At 37.9% G+C, this 22,040-nt stretch overlaps 2 protein-coding genes across 3 annotated transcripts in view; one reads left to right on the plus strand and one right to left on the minus strand.

The window, feature by feature from the left end:
* Positions 1-22,040, plus strand: part of Nd-23 (NADH dehydrogenase (ubiquinone) 23 kDa subunit) — a 139,693-nt gene that overhangs the window by 8,039 nt on the left and 109,614 nt on the right. The window lies entirely within an intron of this gene.
* Positions 1-22,040, minus strand: part of LOC143427894 (metaxin-1) — a 72,189-nt gene that overhangs the window by 7,231 nt on the left and 42,918 nt on the right. For both annotated transcript variants that reach the window (XM_076902395.1, XM_076902396.1), the window contains exon 4: positions 3,301-3,678. In XM_076902395.1, the coding sequence (XP_076758510.1) occupies positions 3,301-3,678 (378 nt within the window). The remainder of the gene's footprint in view (positions 1-3,300; positions 3,679-22,040) is intronic.

A 22,040-nucleotide genomic window follows, 5' to 3' on the forward strand; every position in this document is an offset into this window, starting at 1 on the left:
AAATTACACGAATATCGATTGAATTCATATCGGTACAAAATTCAAAACACATAATTAAAGGGAACACTTTATAAACTAGGTAATGACAAAAATAAAAGCTTAAGAAAACAGGGAAACAAACGTTCACATGTAAAGAAAATCGAACATTTCAGATATATTAAATAATATATTACACCACTGTATGCAGTTAACAACAAATTTTTTATACGAGCCGTTTAATTTGAAAGTGATTGAAGTCCACTTTTAAAAAAATCAAGCTAGCTATTTTAATATTTACATTTTTTTCGTTCTTTCATTTAAAAAAAAATCGTAAATAATATATCTAAAATCGGTAAGATTTTCTAAAACGAAAATTACTTAGCTGATTAATAGAATGACAAAAATTATTATTTTAAAAATGATCTAAGTTCATGTGTCTGTTGTTTGTTGTTAACTGTAGTATAGTAGTTAAGTATATTTAGAGTATACAATAATGTTGGAAATATAAATTTTTACAGTTGTTTTGATAGTTGAAAAATTTATTTTCAAAATGAAACAAGAGGATTTCATATCACCAAGACTTTTGAAGTATGCAATTTTTAAAAGGGTAAACAACTTTAGCGGAAAAACAATAAATTGGTTAAAAGTATACTGGATACGTTTTTTTTGAGAAATAAATCATACAGAATTTTCTGTAAGATATCAATGAGAATGCAATGTTAAAAATACTGCAGTTAGTAACACGTTGGGATAGATCAAGATAATTCGAGAATATTGTATTAACACCATTTTATAAAAATAGAAAACAAATTACAGCAACGAAATACAAAGACATGATGGACCTAGTATACTACGATATACAACCACCGGAACACCATGGCTTCTTTACATCTCTCCGGCGTGCATAAAATCTAGATGAGCAGTAAATTGTCATGTAATATATATAGTTAGAAGATTTCCTGAATTACATAAATGGTGTTTTTTAAGTATTGTAATCAAATATAAAATAAATTGCATATTGTTTATTTAATTTGAAGCATTTTAAATTATATCGAATGAACTTGAACTGTTTCAAATTTAATGATAAATCTAGTTGTTAATTTTGAAAATGGCCGAAATTCATTCTGGGTAAAAAAACACACATTATTCACATAATAATTGCTATTACTTTAATAGGAATTGTAAATTTAACTCTTTTAGGTACACATTAAGAAGTGTGCTACATTTATTAAGGAGTGGCATTTATACAATCCATGACAATTATAATAATAAGATGTGCTTTTGTTTCTTCCCATATTATTAATGTAAATGCCACGAGGTCGTTTCCTTTATGTTCGCTATTTTCCTATTGTATTATTATGTTACCTATCATTAGATGTAAGTTAGTTTCTTAAATGTACATTATAATATGTTCCGACCGACGGAACAAATAAAACGTGGGGTCTTCGAAGACTTCGTTTATTACACGTTCGTGGCGAGAAGGCTATTTTTGAGATTAAGACATTTTAAGTAATTTCGTAAACACTTGCGACCTTCGACACAATGGCCTTTAGAATATTTAATTTTAACGTCCTCAATAGCCATCGCGTGTTGTAAACAAGGGATTTCTCAAGGGTCGGTCCAACATGTGCATGCAGCGGGACATCGAACCGTGCACTTAACGGGCCCGGACCGAAATCTTGACCTTTTGGAAATCCCCAAAACGTCACCGCGGGACTTGGAAGATTCCACGTCCGTGCAGGTATCTTCCCACCCTTTTTAGACGAATGCGCGCCTCGAACGCACAAGAGGGTGTGGACGATACTTGAAGGAGAACACTGATTGGTAATTTGCATCGTTTCAGCAAATTCCAACAGTATCCATCTCCTGCCAAACCCCCAAACAAACCTGACAAACCCCTGACAAACTCCCAAAAAACGAACGGGTCAAACGTCAGTCACACTCGAGTAACGAAAACGAAACGACAATCGCTAAACACGATCAACGAACGAACAACCTCTCACAAAAACGGTCGAATTGTGAGAGAAACGTAAACAAACGAAACTTAGAACTAGCTGTCCAATATTAAGTTGGCGGACAGCGTCGCGAGCAACCGTGTTCGATCTGAGCCTTACGACCTCGGAGAGGGATCAACGACGCGAAAATTCCGCGTGGTAGCTGCGACATTTTATATAAACAACATTCCTATCCTATACGCATATTTTTAATTTCATTGGAACGCAAACTTTTAAATATTTCAATTTAAACATAAATAGACTTGGATTATTTTCGAAATAAATAGATCACATCTAGAAACATATTTGCAATTGCTTTACACGAATTTCCTTTTTTGTAATAAAATATTAATGCCGTAATGTGTAACTGCCGTATGTTAAATTACTTGTTCTAACTTTTACAACCGATTGCGATGAAGATTAAACTAAAAATAACAGATTTTAACAAGGGCAGTTAGTTTGTATATAACATATAAATATATAACATATAAACATGGCCTCAAGGGCTCTGTTGTAATTAGAAATGCGTTGAACATGCATACATGGACAATAAGTGTCCGAATATTTTCGTAACGTAAAAATAGGTGATCTTTACATTTGTTACTCATTATTTACGTAATTACGTACTATAATGAAAATTTTCCTTACGTTTTCATCAACTACGTACTGAACTGTAATATATGTTAAATCTTTCTTTTTCTTATTATGAGTTTAGGATAATTACTGCGTATATTAGTCAAAACTAGAGTGGTTTTTGAATATTTTCGTGATCGACTGTAAAAATTTTATTCGACATGGTGATGTGAAATAGATGTTAGTTGGTGAATAAACTTAATTTTTATATTAGTAGAATATAAATTTACAGTGAAATTGATTAATTGTCATTTATGATGTACATGCGTAACTTGCAAAAGTAGGCAATCAAATTGGACTGAATTGATGTATACTTTAAATTGTAGCACAAAGTAAATTTAAATTTAAAAAAACAACATACAATGAGAAGACGTATTAACCAAAAACATTGTGCAGTTACTATTTTTTAATACAAATTTTGCATAATTCAAAGACTTTTCGCAAAAAATTGACTTATTATAAATGTTTTGTAACGTTGCGTTACATTAATAATTTCGTGACATGTTGAACAATTTATTCTTGTGTACATTTATCGTGTTCAGATCGCAACTAAAGTAGAATTTGGATATATTCTGTTAAAAGTTAGAAAAATAAAGCATGGCCTGTGGCATAGGCTCCTTCCTCTATGGTTGTCGTAGCGAACGTGTTGAAGAACTTACTATCTAAATTACTAATAATACCGAAAGATATTTACCTCTAATATTCCAGTTGAAAATACATAAGTTGCCATTACGAATGTAGCAAAAAGTCCAGCAATGAATTGATTTCTTCTCTTATTAGGAAATTCATTTTCCGAGTATTTTCTTACATTTTGGATGCTATCTTTGGCTTTGTAGTCACGACACTCGTTTCCAAAATACCTTTCCGATATGCGTGATATGAATGTCACTAGATTTGTACAAGCCTTTAAATGATTTTGGAGAGCTGGATTTGGCAGAGGAGCTTTGAGCAATAACGCCAAATAAGAATATACAATAGCGTCCAGTATAGTTGGCTTTTCGTCCAAAAAATACTCTGAATCTCCAAGACTAGTAGATAACAGTGTCAAACATTTCTGAGCTTCAGAATATACCTATTACATGTATTTTATAATTATTAGAATTTATTTAATTTATATATTTGATGAATGATATTTATAATCATTCTTTAACTTTTTGCTCTCTAAAGAAATATTTCAGCATATTGTTTATTCAATCTTTTCATTCATATTAGAGTATTAAATTAATTTTACGCAATTAGCGAATACCAGATATATGAGAAACTTTTTACCGCAAAAAATGCATAAAGTGAATTTAATATTAACAAAGTTTTTAGAAACTGATTACTGGAACTCATGCATTTCATGATGTCCTTAAATCACAAAAAGTTAACGTTGCATAACATATATAATACTACATAATATCTACAATAATAATAATAATAAATAATATCTACAATAATAATAATAATAAATAATATGTACAATATAAAGCTAAAATATTATTTGAATAGTAGATAAAGTACATATAATAAAGTAGTTAGTAGTATAGCGTGTACATTATGGTAAAAGCATTATTTATGTAGAGTCTATAAATATTTTAGTTTTAAGCACGCCGGATATATTGCAGCCTGAAAAACGATTAGCTGAACGTAGTGTAACGCCTAGGGACCGGCGGCAGACATTTCGTTTTCGTTATTGCCGCGCGCGTGTCGAATCTTGCATACTTATGAGACTGAAGATTTAATTTAGTTTTTGTTTGGTCATTGCTTTAAAGAAAAGAATATAATACTTAAAAACATTAATGTAATTTATTAAAACAAGGTAAACAAAGGTTAGGTTTGTTTGATTGAATATTGTAAGAAATATGGAGTAACGGGGTGCACGGGCGGTCAACGAGGGCCGTGTGCATTTCCCTGTGACATCACCCCTCACCGGGGCCTTGCCTAAACATACGAATGGGCCATGACGTTGAGGGTGTCCTCGAGGCTAGTACGAATGGCCTAAGAAGGCATTCTTGTACGAACCTTCGGGTGAGACACAGAATAAATACGCCCAGTAGACGTTGAGCCATCGAGTTATTACTCCATTTTCCTCAACTTCTTACAATATAATTGACCAATTATAATTCCAAAAAATAAAATTGATCAATTCACTACAAGTAGTGAAAATTGGTCCGCGTTACTTGCGAAAAATGCGCAATAGACAAGTAGCCTCTCCTGCATTATCTCAGCTCTACCTGTGAGCGCAAATGTGACGGTTAGGGTCAAGAAACGGTTAGGGAATCACGGAAACGTTCCGTCGTTTGCCCCGTAGGGAGGTGATCTCGCGGCGCGGGATCCCGAAAGGAGGAGGCCCATAAGTGCATAAGTCCTCCCCCATCATCTTGAAACTCCGTCGTCCCGATATCCCTATTGTTAACTGAGAACTTCCAGCTAGTGATACTGATACGGCAAATGAAATCCCTCGGACTGTGACACGAATGACAATAAACATTACCTTTCCTTAAATTTTCTCGGACACCCCGTGGAAGCGTTGATCGACCCGGGAGTCACGCGCCCATACTTGGGAACGGATTTTGCGAAGTCCCTGGATATTGAGTTTCGAACCGGTAGTGTAAGAGTTGCGAACGACGAGATGGTACCTATCACTGGTACTCGTTGTATTTTAAGATCCAGGGAGAAATTAAGTCTCAAGTTGCGTGTGGCTTCATTGGGATACGGCAGTATCTTAGGGGTAGATTTTTGTAAACTATTTGGACTAACAATTGACTACGGACAGGACACGTCACAGCACAAGTCACTAACGAGACGAATAAGAAGATCAATGAGTTGCTCGATCATCTACTGAAGCCTTCCCCGTCTAGCACCCTGAACTTTACCTCCCTGGTCCAGCATTCCATCGATGTAGACGACCACCCTCCCATCCGACAACATCCCCGTACCATCTTTCCCTACCTTCTACGAATACCACAGACAGAACTTGACAATATTATAATTGAGCTGTCGGATAGCGGATGATTGAATAACCCGCTGATAGTCCCCAAATCGAATTACCAGGAAACACCGTTTTTATATTAATTATCGCGACATCAATAAAGTCACACGTAAAGACGCCTACCTGTTACCGAACTATAACCGAAATTTAAACAAACTGAGACGAGTACGGTATATTTTTAAGTTAGATTTGAGTCAAACGTACTTCCAAACCCCCCTCACGCCCTGAAGTTGTGCAATTACGCGTTCGCTGTCCCAGTTAGAATATGTCCTTCCGACTGGCTGATAAGACCCGAGTAGGAGCCACACGTATTTGCACGATGTGGTAATCGCGACCGAGACGGAAGAAGAACACTTCCAGTATTTAATTCTCATATTGACCGCCTTAAAGGACGCGGGTTTGGAGATTAACCGGGAGAAGAGTACCTTCTTCTGTCCGGAATTGAAGTATCTAGGGTACGTAATCTTTAAGGAGGTGTTGAAAACCGACCCGGACGAGGTCGCGCCTTTGTTAAACTATCCACCCTCGAAGACCAACAAACAGCTTCGCCGTTTCCTTGGGATGATTGGTTGGTAGGCCCGTTTCATGGGGGACATTTCTGAGCATAGAATACCACTACTTAAACTGTTAGAGAAAAGACAGAGCTGGCATTAGGGGAACGAGAAGCAAAAAGCGTTTGACGCGTTGTGAATGGCCCTTACAAGAACTGTTGTATTAACAAGGCCAGATTTTTCGAAACCCTTCACCGTTTACACTGACGCCAGCGACGTGGCGATCGATGCCGTCCTAACATAAGAATCGACGAACGGGGAGGAACATTTCGTACTGTTTTATAGTCGTGTTCTTTCCTAAGGCGAACGAAAATATAACGTGACTGAAAAGGAGTGTCTTGCCGTGCTATGGACTGCGAAAAATCTGCGCCCAAATCTGGAAGGTAATTCTTTTCAAGTAATTACCGATCATAGCAGCTTGCGCCGGTTGGAATTTGCATGACCCTTCCAGAACACTAGCGCATTGGGCCTTCATGATGCAAGACCTTAACATAGAGATAGTCCATCGCAAAGGAGCTTTGAACGTTGTTCCCGATGCGCTTTCGCAAGTGTTCAAGGGAACTAGAGGGGCGCTTGACGCATTATAAGAAACAGTCGATCTATAGTACCGCGAGCAACTGCGAAATGTACGCGAGTTTTCATCGAAGTATCCCAATTTGAAAATTGAGAGCGATAGATTATTCCATTATCATCCCCATCTAATCGTCGAACCCGCGCTGGAAAATCTTAACGCGTGGAAACTACAATAGTATTACTCTTCGAGTTACGCCCCCGAGCCTTCCACGACGGCCATAACTGCCCGCAAGCTTGGGATGGATAAGACATATCAACATCTAATACTGGACTTTTTGTGGTCCAGGATCTTTCAGGACGTGGCAAAATTTGTACACGGATGTCAAGTTTGCCAATTCAGTAAGACGGCGCAAGGCGCCCCCGCCGAGCTGATAAAAGAAAATACGACTGAGGGGCCGTGGAGATTCGTTGCAATCGACATGATGGGACCGTTCTCGCTGAATAAAAGGCGAGATTGATACATTGTGGTGTTCCAGGATCTTTTCACGAAATAGTTGAGGCCAAGTCATTGAGAACAGCCACCGGAGCGACGATCGTCCGACATCCACCAAAAAGGGGTTACTGATAACTCCGGGCTCCGTCTTCTGGGGGACACGTCGATCAACGCCACCGCGTCCCCCCCGAAGAGGTTCCGAGACTCCAACCCTCGAGATTCCTTTTATAATGATCTTAAAGTCACTTGTCTGTCCCCAGTTCTCCCCGGTCCACCACAGGCCGGATTCCCGCGATCACGGTGCTGGGCGTGCAGAGATGTGGGACACGTGCGGAAGTGTCCCTATAAGATTAAGAACTGCCTCCGCCCACAAGAGACGAAGAAAAAACAAGAATCTTTCCCTTTTTTTTCATCTGTATTTCTCTTTTTCTTTTCTTTTTCTAAATAAACTTGTCGTATAACGATAATACATTCTTCTTTTTTTTTGTATAAGTACCCAAACTATCACTCCCTTTTCTCGTACTGTGTCACCAAGGAATGGGTTTAGAGACGTCACAAGACTCTCGCCACTGCGGCTCGACGATCACCATCCGCGTTATACCTTCCCTTTACTTGACAAAGGTTGGCCTCTTGACCAACCTGAGTACACACTCACGCTTTTATTCATTCCCTATCGCGTCGGAATACGGAGTAGGACGAAGAAAAGAAGGGGGTTCCTTATTGTGAATCATGACGAAAAGAAAGAAACAATGTAGTCAACCTTAGTCTTTCTACCATTTAGCTACCGTATTTTTCTCTCTTACCGAGAGAAACAATAAGAACACAAGGAAACTTCGCCAACTGAACAACCAAGTACGACGGCCGACGCAATCGTGGACTGCTAAACAATTTCGTCGTCACAACTTCGATATAAAAAGGCATTGAAAATATTACGCATAGCAACGCACTCAAAAAGCTTTCTTTACTGTCGGAAAGCAATGCAGCTATTTGGTGGCTGGTCATCAAGGCGGACATAAAAACCTGCAAGAAAAGGTATATGAAGAAGTCTACGGTGAACGTCTGGAAAATCTGGAGTAATAGTGAAAGCCCTTATGAAGCCTCATCTAGGAAAAGGTCATGCCGTTTATGTAGATAATCGATATTCTAATCTCACTTTATTTAAGTTTTTACATAATAATTGCATAAATGCGTGCGGATTCATAATAAAAAGGCGGAAAGGAATGCCAAAAATTGATGAACGATTGAAAAGAGGGGAGGCAACATTTAGAACATCCAATAACTCATTAGTCTTAAAGTGAATGGATAAGAAAGAAGTGTACATGCTTTCTACCAAGCATACAGCAGAACTGAAAACGGTAATCAGGCACAGAGGAGAAAGTTATCCAGAAACCTGTATGCGCATTAGACTACAACAATTCAATGGATGCATATCTGGAAGGATCTTCCAGACTTATAGAAGGTAATTTCATTTATTAATAACCACGTGCGCAGGGAGGACTTCGGCTATGAACAACCTACTCGCAGAATCGACGCACACGATCTACAGATTATACCATTACGTAACGAACCGCAAAATCGGATTTACTTAGTGACGGCAATTAATTTAAATTATTGCGAATATTGTAAGGGAACTCTTCCGATTTGTGCTTGCCCGAAGTTTTTAAAATTAACTATCAGCGAGCAAAGAGATATGATAAACAATATTAGATCGTGCTTGAATTGTCTTACCTAATCACATGGTCAGGCATTGTGATTCCTGTAGTACTTGCCGAAAGTGTAACTAATGACATCATACATTATTACACCCAAATTTAGGAAACACAATAATGCTACTGAAGCTACGATAAGTTCAGTAACGAATATTTTGAGTATAATAGTAATAACTAAAATAAAAATAACTTGTAGTAAAATAGTAATAACGAAATTTATAATAACGAAATTATAATAACGAAATAATAACGAAATTTCATTAGCAGCCGCGATTGTGAAAATTTGTTATCATAATAACAAGAAGATATTCAATGTAGAGTACTCCTCAGTAGAGTGGCACGCAAGCGAATCTCATAACCGAGAGTTTCGCCAATAAATTACGATTAAACAAGCAAGAAATAGACTTAACGTTCCGCGTCTTAAGATACTTGGAGTCGTGATCCAGATACGTCGTGACTATAACACTTAAATCGCAAAAGGACAATTTTAATATGCAGATTATTTTTCTGACTATACCATCGACATTTCCGTGTTTTCGCCATCAAAACAAATTGTCCGCAACGTACTGAAGATACTAGGTAGAGTCAACTTAGCTGAACCTGAATTTCAACAGGTGAGAGCCATTGATGTGTTATTAGGTATAAATTACTACGCAGCGAACAGATAAAATTTTGTAACGATAACATCGTTTAACAAGGATAGTAATTGGAACTATTGATCGACAAAGCCAATATCCAGGTGGAAAACCGCAGGTTAATTACGTACATGTAGCTAAAATGAGGTAAAATTAAATAAATTTTGGGAGATAAAAGAATCTCCTGAGATTCATTTTTCTCTGGAAAAGAGTTAACTTGCGAGAGAGAAATTTCGTCAGAAATACGTACCACGATGCAACCGAAAAATACACCATACGATTGGCATTTAATTTAGGAAAGGATATGCCGTTCTGCATTTATTATACTCTAAAAACAAAACGTATACGATGGTTCAGGAACAATCCAACCATATTCAGTTTCTCTGTCACGCAAAGAAATTGCAATTTTCTCTTTTCGTTAAACTAAAAACTTCCAACATGGTCATAGGAGTGGCTTACGTTCAGTCTGGTTTAACACTTATCTTGGAGTCGGTTCACCCCTTCCTGTTAGGTGGAAATTTGAACACAAGACACTGCCGATGGAATTTTTTCCATTGTCCCATGGTTCCGTGATTCTTATCGACTCATTCAAGCAAGAGCTTTCACTAGCACCTTTGACGCAGCACGTTTGCCAACCATTCATACCTTTCTCTCAGACTGTAGCCATAAGCTCAGATGCGCTGTTACTCGTGATTATGATACGGTATACGCACACAGTTTTCTTACAGTCGAAGCTATTGACAGCAACTTAAATCCGCACAGCAAGCCTAGTACCATATGGAAAACATGTTGAGAGTACAGTACTAACTTCGTCATCTCTCAATTACAGAGATTAACATTATTAAAACGTTAACGATAATCAACGTTAGTTAACTAATAGAATTTTATTTACAGGCGACACAATTAAAGGCCAGTGAGTAATAGCCGCACCCATTCGGCAGATAAACATCTTGTAGTTTAATAAGGTTGCAACGTACTCTCCATAAACTTTAGCAATATTTAGGTCGGTCTAACGTAAAGGACAAAATTCATTTAATATTAACGGATATTCAGTGCTGAATTTATTCCCCCTATCACTGAAATTGGAGTAACCGGATCCGAAACTATGATAGAGTAGACTTCATACTTTAACTTATTTTCAAGATTAGGTCAGTGGTAATTAGTGCGTGTTCCTCTTTACCATCACTAAAAAAAAATAATATAAGTCTAACATCAAGTATCAATCAATAACATAGATATTTCCGAACAAATTTTCTCAACGGCAGTTCAATCAGTACACTGTCCTCGTATTGCATCTTGCATTAATAAATCAAATTCCACTTTTTCAGCCGTTCTAAACGAACATGAATCACTCCTGCGTCTAGATAGAGGATTTAATCGTCCGACGATTAAGTAACGCAAGATCTCTATTTACCCTAAAGAACGCATTAAAAAAGTATTTGGTTTTCTTCTTCGATATTACATCGTGTTGGGTACTCCCCACTCTGATGGAAGATGGAAGAGTGAATACATATTCCTGCATAAAAAAAAAACGATATCTATAGGCTTATCAGTCTTGGATAAAATATTCTGTAATTGTTAACCAGCAATTCCATTTTCGTTTTAAATTTTTCATGGGTCATAAGTTGCTAAGAATTTTACAATAGTAACTCATGAAATGAGCGCAAGATGACATTACACTGTACTACTCTTTAACTTGTTGAAAACTTTCAATTTCGTATGACACAATACTTTTCTATGACCAGACATGTTATTGTTCGTATTTTTAAAATTTAATTAATTCAATTTTCAACATACATGCAAATACCATGCTGTCAACTAACATAGATATTAAAATCTGGCTGCTTATGCCAACTATATGTGAAAGTAGTACTAATTAGTCACTATCGTGAAAGTAGTACTAATTAGTTGTTAGCAGACTACTTCGATCTAACTAAAATTTAAGTTGCTTTGTCCATTGCTTCCACCAATAAAACATTTAAGTCTACTCATCAATTGTTTATAATATTATGATTACTACCTATAACCTTTGTGTCCGGTAATATATAATTAGATACTTTAAGAGACGATGAAATGTTCTGTTGCCAACATATTGAACAGTAAGTGGTGTGATAAGTCCACTTACCGGTCTCTCAACCGATTTTGTTTTTTTTCTATTACTTTCATTCTTTGTTTCTTTGTAGTGTACTAATTAAACACGTTTATATATTTTACCTGATAACACACGGTATAGGAGGCCCAATCAAAATCATCGAATTGCTACAACACTCAAATAGTACAACATTAGAATCTAAAGTTATCGAAGCCCTAATGCTGCAATACAAAAATATTGTTCTGAGCGACGGGATAATATACATGGTATACGTGGCTACTTTTGAAGACTAAATACTTTCAGTAGTTTCGTTAACTGTGGCGGTCTCCAACGCAATGATCTTTAAAAATTTTATTCTCTACGTCTTCGATAGTCGTGTCGTGTCATAAACGCTGTGGTGAGTTGGTTCAACTTCGCGAATTGTTTTGACCTACGCGACGTAACAAGCGAGAACAATCCTAAAATGTTTGATAAAGTTTCTCGAAGTGCGCTAATTGGAAGAAGAAAGTAAACAGATGGTATAATAAACCAAATATTAAACTTTTACGAGTTTCTTAGATGCTTTTCCATACTGGAATATTATCTTACTATTTCATCATTTAAAATATACAACACGACAGTAAAATTGATTCAACGTTCCAAGAATTTTTCCTTTAAACAAAAATAAGTGGAGGACTGCCGAGCGAGTTTATATTTAGCCCAAGGATCAGAATACCCTGTAAGACTTTAGTATAAACAATATCCCGATCTAAGGGACCACTCTAGCTCTGTCACTTGGAGTCCAAGTCAGTTTCCTCAGATTTTTCAAAGCGAAAAGACGTGCTTTCCGCTGTAAAATAAAGTATTTTTTATTTATACCTCACTTCCAATTTTCTACAACACGGCATTTCCTACGAATGCAACATGTGAACAAAGCGGAACTATGGTAAAACTGAAACTTGATCTTGGAAAAATTCCATTAATATCACCAAAAGACAAACCGATCGAACTAATTGGTGTAACTGACTTGTGATTTTTATTCATAATTACATCAATTATTCCTCGAACACACTTAATCTCCTTTCTCTGCGCTTCTTCTCTTAACCTGTTATTAAATTGCTATTGAAAATAAGATATAGAAAGAAGCTGTTGTATGGGTGTTTGCAAACTTTGGTGGACGAAAACTTTGAGTATCGTTTTGTGACGGTCTTCCGACACTCGTCACTAGAGGGATAGCAACACCCACAGTTTTCCGAAAATGCACATTTCCATTTCCATTTCTATATATACAATTTCCTGATCTGTCCCTAACATCCCCGCGGCTAAGGCAGTCTTAGCTTGACATCCGAAGGATAAAGACGTACTTAAAGACAGCAGAAAAAGTGAGAAGCAAACACCCCAACCCCTTAACGAGAACGACCGGCAAACGCTCGATAAGGCAAGCTGCGCTTACCTGCGCGCTGAAGTGTCGACAAATATAGTCACAACATGTGCCCCCTTAAAAACGACGAACAATCTTGTAAAATATTAAAAAAAAAAACATTGACAAAGTGCGCCGTAGTAAACAAGAATGCGGGACATACTCCGCAGAATAACACTCAGCAAAGATGAGGCAACCCCGCAACACAGGACCAGAGTCCATATCATTCCACCATCGAAATCAAATATTGCAAACGTTCCAACAAGTTGTCCTCAATTAACCGATCAAGGAGAGAACTCCGGTCGACATAAAATCATTTATAAATGAAATAAACAAAATCACAACACAATATTATTTGAAAAACACAGGGCAAAGAACACAAATACATGTAAAAACAATACTCACTCACCAAAAAATAACTCAGCTACCCAGGCCGAAAAACACCCAATTTCACACCTTCAGTTATAAAGCCACACACACACACACACACACACACACACACACACACACACACACACACACACACCACTAGAGAGAGACAACAACACCTACAGTTTCTCGAAGGCATATGGTTTGCTATCCGTTTCCAATATACCACTTCTTGAGCTATCCCCAGATCCCCGCGTCTAAGGCAGGGCCCGCTAGGTAACCTTACTGTAAACACCTATAACACCACCACTTGTGCGAAATCGACCGGTCAGATACACGACGGCGATAAGAACCTGATCCCCGTATATTACCCAGTGAGGGAGGACATTACAATTGATATCTGGGTCCGGCATATGAACGAATTAGCGGCGTAGTATAGCTGGGATGACTCCAGTGTGAGAGCTTGGAGCTAGTAAGTTATTGTAGGAAATTTATTAAGGATTTCACTGCGCTTGTGGAGCTTTTAACGCACCTAACTCGCAATAACATGCCGTGGCAATGGAGGGAAAAACAAAAGCAAGCCTTCCATCAGGTAAAAGAGAAGTTGACCGCGCGACCAGTATTGCGTATTTTCGGTCCAGCTCAACTCATTGAGTTGCATACGGATGCCAGTTCGATCGCCGTTGGAGCAACGCTGCTGCAGGTAAATGGCAGTGGTGGCATATTTCAGCAAACCGGCGACAGCTGATCAGAGATATTATCACTCCTATGAGCTCGAGACGATGGCTGTTGTTTTCGCGTTTATGAATTTTAAAAGTGTGAAAAAAACATTCCTGATGGATTCGGGAGCATCAGATCACTTAATTAACAGGAATGATTTGACGAAGAATTTTGTTAATTTAAGTCCACCAATAAAAGTTGGAGTTACTAAAAGTGGATGTCTTATATTAGCAACGAAAATTGGTTCATTGAACGTGATAAGCAATCCGGGTGTTGAAAGAGTGCTGAAGGATGTCCTATACAGTGCAGAGGTTCCGAACAACTTATTGTTTATTTCGAAACTTCGTAAAGAAAAGCTAGAAACAGTCTTGGATGTAGATGACATCTCCATCAGTAAAGATGGTAAAACGATAGTAACTGATAAGCCTACTGGGAATAATTTCAGATCGAATTTTCCATTGAATCATACGTAACAAATTCTATCGCTCAAACATGCAATGTTACAAATATTAATGATGAATTGTGGTACCAGCGTTTAGGTCACATAGGTAAACATACATTTTTGGAATTGCAAAGAAATAAAATGGTTAAGGATGTAAGTCAAATCAAGAAAATAATCCCTAATGACAAATTATGTGAGGTTTGCATAAGTTGGTACCAAAAGAGATTGCCATTTAACAAAATAAAAAATAAAAATAGTATAAAGAGACCATTGTTCGTAATACACTCAAGTGTCGCTGGCCCTATCACTCCTTCTACACTTAATAACAAAAATTATTTCGTATTGGTGATCGATGAATTCACTCATTATTATGTTACATATGTTATAGCATTTAAATCAGATGTTTTGTCAGCTTTTCGTGATTACATTTCGTTTCCAATCCAAAGTAGTTAATTTGCATTGTGATAATGGCAGAGAGTATTTATCCAGTGAGATGAAAGGCTGTTGTACACAGAAAGGCATAAGCTATCACTTAACGGTTCCGAGAACTCCACAGCAAAATGGTGTGTCAGAAGAAATGGCGAGAACAGTCAGAGAAAGAGCTCGAACTTTGATTGTTGATGCTCATTTGCATAAAACTTTTTGAGGTGAGGCGGTTTTGACTGCCACGTATTTAATAAACATAACACCAACGGAAGCTCTGAAGGGAAATAAAACGCCATATGAATTATGGCATGATAAAAAACCTCAAATAAAATATTTGAAAATATTTGGTTCGACTGTTTATGTCCACGATAAAATTTCAAAAACGAAATTTGATGAAAAATCATAGAAAGGATCTCAAGTTGAAACTGGTGTTGAAACCAGTAGAGTCAAGTAATAAGGTGACAAAGAGAAAAAAAAGGCATTACGATAGCCCTTCATCTCATGAAAAGCAATTAAATAACGATTTGAAACAAATTTAAAATGGAAAGAAGCAATGGAAGAAGAGATTAATTCCCTTTTAGTAAATAAAACGTGAACTCTGGTACCAAGGCCCGAGATTAAAAACGCAGTAGATATTAAGTGGGTATTTACAATTAAAAATGATGAATTTGAGAATCCGATTAGATATAAAGCTCGTTTAGTAACCAGAGGATTTAATCAAGAATATGTACTGGATTTTAATGAAACTTTTGCTCCTATAACAAGAATTTCAAGTTTTGCATTTTTAATAGCTTTTGCCAATCAATTTGATTTGTTGATTCATCATATGAATGAGAAAAGGGCCTTTTCAAATGGCAAGTTAAAAGAGGAAACTTACACGAGGCTTCCGATGGTATTAAAAATGATAAGAATCTAGTTTGTAAATTAAATAAATCTCTGTACGATTTAAAACAAGCGGCAAGGTGCTGGAATGAAGTCTTTGATCAAACTCTCAAAGAATTAGGTTTCATAAAATTCAGTAGTAGATCCGTGTCTTTATATTTTAGAAAAAGGAAATGTTAATAAAAATATTCACCTTACATTACATGTTGACGATCTGGTCATAATTACTGCACATTAAAGTAGTGACTGAATTAAAATCCTATTTAATAAATAAATTTTTAATGGTTAATTTAAAAAAGATAAAACTTTTCTTAAGAATTAGGATAATGAGGAGTAAAGAAAAACGAACTCTTAATCAGAATGTATGTTATAAATGCATTAGTACAGTTTGAAATAAATTCAATATGTAAGATTGTAAAATTGCAAATATATCAATAGAAATTAAATTGCACGAAACCGCGAGCCACTTATGTGCCGTGCAAGAAGACCGGTCACAGAACGGTTTTGCGAACGAACGAAATGAATCGACAACACACTGCAAATGAGTCAAAGTTCCAATAATAATTATCTGCTGACCGCGGAGGTCAATGGCCGAAAAATGCCTTCTAGACACGGGTAGTTCGAATACCTTAGGCAAAAAGTAACAGCGGTTCGACTCAGGATGAGGGTAACGCTGGGAAATGACCATTCTGATTGTGTAAGGCGTTGTACGTGTTACCGCTGTCATTGTAGAAGGGATGAAATACGAATTGATCGTAGGATTTCTTGAATCAGAATCACGTAATGATGATCAAATGCCGCGATCAGGTCATAATTAAAAAATTATCCGATACCGACACTATGGCAGAAGATGCCATCGACACCTGTACGATCGAGACCGTGTTCGATGCGAACAGCTTGGATTGCAGAACAGTTACCGGCGAAGAATGAAATAGATGCATGGACATATTAAGATTATACGCGGATTGTGTCACGACCACGATGATCGAACATCGTGAAAATGCAAATAAAGTGCGGGACGAATACGCGTATTGTTTACCGTCTGTACCGAATGTCCGAAATCAAGCGGGGAATCGCACGAAAAATCACCGACGAATTGCTCGACTGTAATATTGTTCAAAAAATTACGTCTTCCTACACGAGTCCCATTACGCTGGTTAAAAAGAAAACGAATGATTATCGACTTTGCGTAGACTACAGAAAATTAAACGCAATCACGGTCAAGGATAAATACCCACTCATTGATTGAGGATCAGATTGATCGGCTGAGAAGTATTTTACGGCAATTGACTTAGCGTCAGGTTATTACTAGATAGCTATGAACGAGGAATCTGTAGCGAAAACCGCCTTTGTTATCTCCGACGGACATTATAAATTCCTATGTATGCCGTTCGGTTTATCCAACACACCAGCCATTTTATAGCGACTTATAAATACGGTACTGAGATCCCTGAGAAATTTGATCGCATTCTCGTATATGGATGGCATAATTATCCCGTCGAGAACCATCGCCGAAGGTCTAAACCTTTTTACCGTCGCGAATGCGTGTTAGCATATAGCCGCCCAATTCTTACGTTGCCGCTAGCGTACGTCTGTCGTACTAAACGATATAGGTGTACTAGCCTAAGAAGTCAAGTTACCTCTCAATGAAATTAAAGACTTTTAGTGATGAAGTCTTATTTTCTGTATAATGTATACTTATATGATGTAGACTATGGTAAGGTCAGAACGAATTTCAATTTGTCGAATCAGTCTTTTAGTGTCACTACCAGAGAAATCAGCAGAGTTTTCATATACTTTATATCTTATAACATCCTACATGCGATGGCTAAAATGATCCAGAAACGATACGTTCAATAGTGACAGTACTGATGAGTTCTACTTTAAATCTGACAAGACAGAAAATGACGATATTGCTTCATCCAGTGGAAGTAAAATCCGTACAAGGAATGCACTCAGGCGTTTCAATTTTGGCAGTGATAGTAGCAATAATGAAGAAATGAATATTCAAGAAAGTAATAGCAGTAGTGATAATGAATGGACTGAAATATTCAGCAGAGACCGATACACAAGTATTTTGCATGCTTCTGTGGCGGCTACGATTCCTAGTATTTTCTAGTCGTAAATTTTCTAAAGAAATAACAATGCGTTCCTACGACACAGCACAGGTCTGGCCACCGCGGGTTAGCACTTGGCGACCAGGCCCGCGCGTTTCCTAAACCCGATACCCGTCTGGTTTGTGTCCATCATCTGGGCCAAGCAATTGTTTCCCTTAAGATTTCGTCGCGACTGAGCATTGCCAGTCGCGTACGGTAGATCCTTAAACTTGGTTTATTTATGACCAATTTCCGTCCGTTACGTTTCGTGGAAACGTTCACTCTCCTCGTCTGTGCATCTATCCTTTTCATTCTGGGATTTCCCATCCTTTTCTATACGCATTTTTAAGGGACGACATTTTCGTCCTTGCGACAGTTCGATTCGGACAGTTCGGTTAGAACGACGCAAGCACATAGTTCTGTTAGAACAACGCTAGCATATAGTTCGGTTAGAACAGTTCGGCGAGAACACCCTGTTCGTTAGAGCAACCTCCATATTCGTTAAGAATTGTGAGGTCAAGTTGAGTTTCACTAGAGTCGCGTAGCGACGTAAAAGAAATCGTAGCCATAGCACCGCCCCCAACATTAAGAACTATTGTTTTATTGTTGTTTCGCCATTGTTGGCTATTGTTGATTGTTGTATATTAAATTGTGGGCAAGAAGGTCGAGTGTGGTTTCTTACTCCCGTTACATTGCCCTCACTTCATACAAATGAAAATATTAAAGGTATGCAAACCAAGGACGCAAAAATTGGCAATTTTTTAGACTATATTGACAGTAAATGTCGTGAAAATTTTGTATCCGGAGTGGAGTTATCAGTGAATGAATCAATTGTCAAATTCAAAAGGCGAATAAGTTTTATTACGTACAAGTCACAGAAACCAACCAAGTGAGATATCCATATTTATGTTCTTGCAGATGCCAATATTGTTAATATACAGACTATTTTACCATATTATAGCAGTTGTACTGCAGATAAATTACTTAGATCAGGTCTGTCAATAAACTCAATAATAGTCCACACTGATGCTCGCCTGTAGGGTGGCTCCGTCTGCAAAGGGCTGGAACGCCTTGAATTAATCTTGCATCGATTACGACAAACGAATTTAACACTTAAGCTGAATAAATGGTTCTTCCCGAAAACCAGAATAAATTATTTGGGAAGAGAAATCAGTACAGGCGGAGTTAGACCAGGATAGCAAAAGGTCGCTGCGGCCTTTGAGGTGCCGAACCCTACAATAGTTAGGGAGATACGTCAATTTTTAGGTCTGGTCGGGTATTTTAGAAAGTTTGTAAAAGAATACGCCAGCATAGTGACTTCATTGACTATGTTGACAAAGAAGAACTTGCCTTGGGCGTGGAAAACTGCACAGGAGAATTCCGACCGATTTTGACTATTTTTAACAGCGCTCGCCAAACTGTAAAGCTTTTTGTTTTAGAAATTAATGAAATAAGGATGTTCGAGAACAGGTCTGGGCCTAGAGGCCATCAAAGAAAGAATAAGGAGGCGCCTTCGAGGAGCCTTAAGATTTTTAGAGGGGACCTCTTTCCCCGTCCGCGCATCCATCCTTTTCGTCCTTGGCTTTTTCATCCTTTGCTGTACGCATTTTTAAAGGGCGACATTTTCGCCCTCGCGGCACTTCGTCTACAATATTTGGTTCGCGCAGAACAATTCGGCTAGAACACTTGGTTCGGTCAGAGCGGTTCATTCAGAACAAGCCATTTCTATTCGTTGAAAATTGCGAATTTGTTTAGAGTTTCAGTAAAGTCGTGTAGCGACGTGAAGGAATCGCGGCCACAGCACCGCTCCCACGATAAGGAACATTTTGTTCTACGTTTACATCACTATTGTTGTTGTTTGTTATATTGATTGTTATATTAAAATTGAGGGCGAAAGGTCGAGTGTTGTCTTTACTCCCGTACACCTCAAAACAATAGAACAAAATAGCAATAATTATTAAAAAGTCTTTTCACCAGGCCAAGATATTATTGTCGACAAGACAATGATTCCATGGAGGAGACGACTAGTATTCCGGCAGTACATTCTAACAGGGTCACATAAGTTCGGTATAAAACTGTTCAAACTATGCTCCACCGGAAAATGCACACGGTCTACAAAAGTATATTCTAGACCCCAGCGGGTCCCCCAGCGAGATACCAGCGGAAAAAGGCAAGTTGGCATAGCAGAAGATGTCTGCACTGAACTTGCAGACAAATTACTGAACGAAGGACGTACTTTATTTGTCAATAATTTTTATACTAGTTATAAATTAGCACTTGAATTTTTAAATTCTAAGACGCATGTGGTTGGAACGGTACGGCACAATAAAAAAAATATGCCAAATTTGTAATGTGGTACCCGTTGAAAAGAGGTGAGATAGTATGGAAGTCCTAAATTGGAAAGATGTTCGCGATGTCAGAATCTTATTGATCGATAATGACGTACAATATTAAAAAATCGGCATCAACAGCGACCAAATAGTGCCATATGCAACAAACATACACAAAAACATCAGATGGTATCGCAAATTTGCATTACATTTACTTTTAGGAGCAACGATCGTAACTGCACATATAGCATATCAAAGAGCTACACAAAAAAAAAATAAAGATAAGAAAATTCTGAGAACTTTTAAGTCAGAGATTGGTTACCCTCGGAAAATACTGTGCCCAATACTAATAGACACAAAAAGATGAAAGTATCTCACCACTTGGAGATTCGAAAGAATCAGCAGGACAAGCCTGTAAAAAGGATGTGCGTCCTATGTTACCAAAAGAAGAGGCAAATTGTCGAACGCCAACAAACGAGGAAATACGTTAAAAAGACAAAAACGTAATGCTTGAATTGCCCAAAATTGCTACAGATATGCTTGAACTGTTTCAACGAATATCATGCGACGTAGATAATATAATATTTTATCCTAAATATAAAATTAATAAATTAATAAAAAGTAGAGTATAATATGTATATTTTTTATATTTTTATGCTGTATATTCTATATTAATTTATGCTTCAGTGCTTGTTCCATTAAATTTCTTTTAAAAAGGCAACTGAAAATTTTATTTAACTTGGATAAGAAAAGCGTCACCCACATGTGAGTGACGGGGCCCCCACAGAAGCATATCCGTCACCCACATATGGGTGGTGCGGCGCCGAACGTGTCAAAACAAAGCATTGCGAGCGGTGTTGACACAATATGATTTCAGCCCAGTGCTCTGAATACAAAGTATGGAGAAAATTCCAGATAGAAAACCTTTTGATGAATCGCAACATACGTCGCATGGCACACTTCAACCAAAAGAAGTACGAAGAAGCTACCCTTCCTGAGAACTAGGACAACGATTAAGAGTCCGTTATACCAGGAGCATGATCGAAGCCCCGAAACAGCGATAACGCGGTCAAGCGTGGAAGGTGAACCGGCATGGGTCTCCTTAAACGCAAAAAGAAATAGGGGATAAGAACGAAGTAACACCTGAAATAGTAAAAGCCTCCAAGGAAAAATAGTCGACGAGCTTTTATGGCAAGAGGAGACATATTCTGGCACGCACCCAATTCGCCAAAACCTAGACTTCTCAACATTTCCCTTTTTATGTGAGCGTGGCTATGCTGACCTGGAAATAGAAAACCCAAAGTTAAGACGTGGAATGCCGTTCGCTGCATTTCAACACATCATGACTAGCGAATTAAATGCAGTTATAATTGATCACGTTCAAATCACAAATGCGGAGGACTCAACGTGAGTTTCTGGGATCAACGGTACAAGATGGTGGTAGAAAGACTTACCCAGAGACAAAACACGTCAGTACTCCTATGACTCCGAGTCGATGCTCTTGATAGAGGGAATTCAGCGCGTGTAGCGCATACACTTGAAACTGTACGTTCTTCCATAGCCTTGAGTAACTCACAGTGCAATATTGTGGGGATATTTGCCCTTTGTAGAAAAAGGACTATGCTATGTGGCAGAAACGGGCCACGCGATAACCAGATGGTTAGGTACGGTGAATGTAAACTTCCAGATGCTGAGGGATTTCTCACCGACCATCGGCAACGATTTTCCAACTCTTGATCATTTTAAGGCACGAAACGGTGATGGTTCGCACTGTTGGAGAGTGCCAACCTCACTTTCCGAGCT

The sequence above is a fragment of the Xylocopa sonorina genome, chromosome 10, assembly GCF_050948175.1.
Source record: "Xylocopa sonorina isolate GNS202 chromosome 10, iyXylSono1_principal, whole genome shotgun sequence".
NCBI classification, from domain to species: Eukaryota; Metazoa; Arthropoda; class Insecta; order Hymenoptera; family Apidae; genus Xylocopa; species Xylocopa sonorina.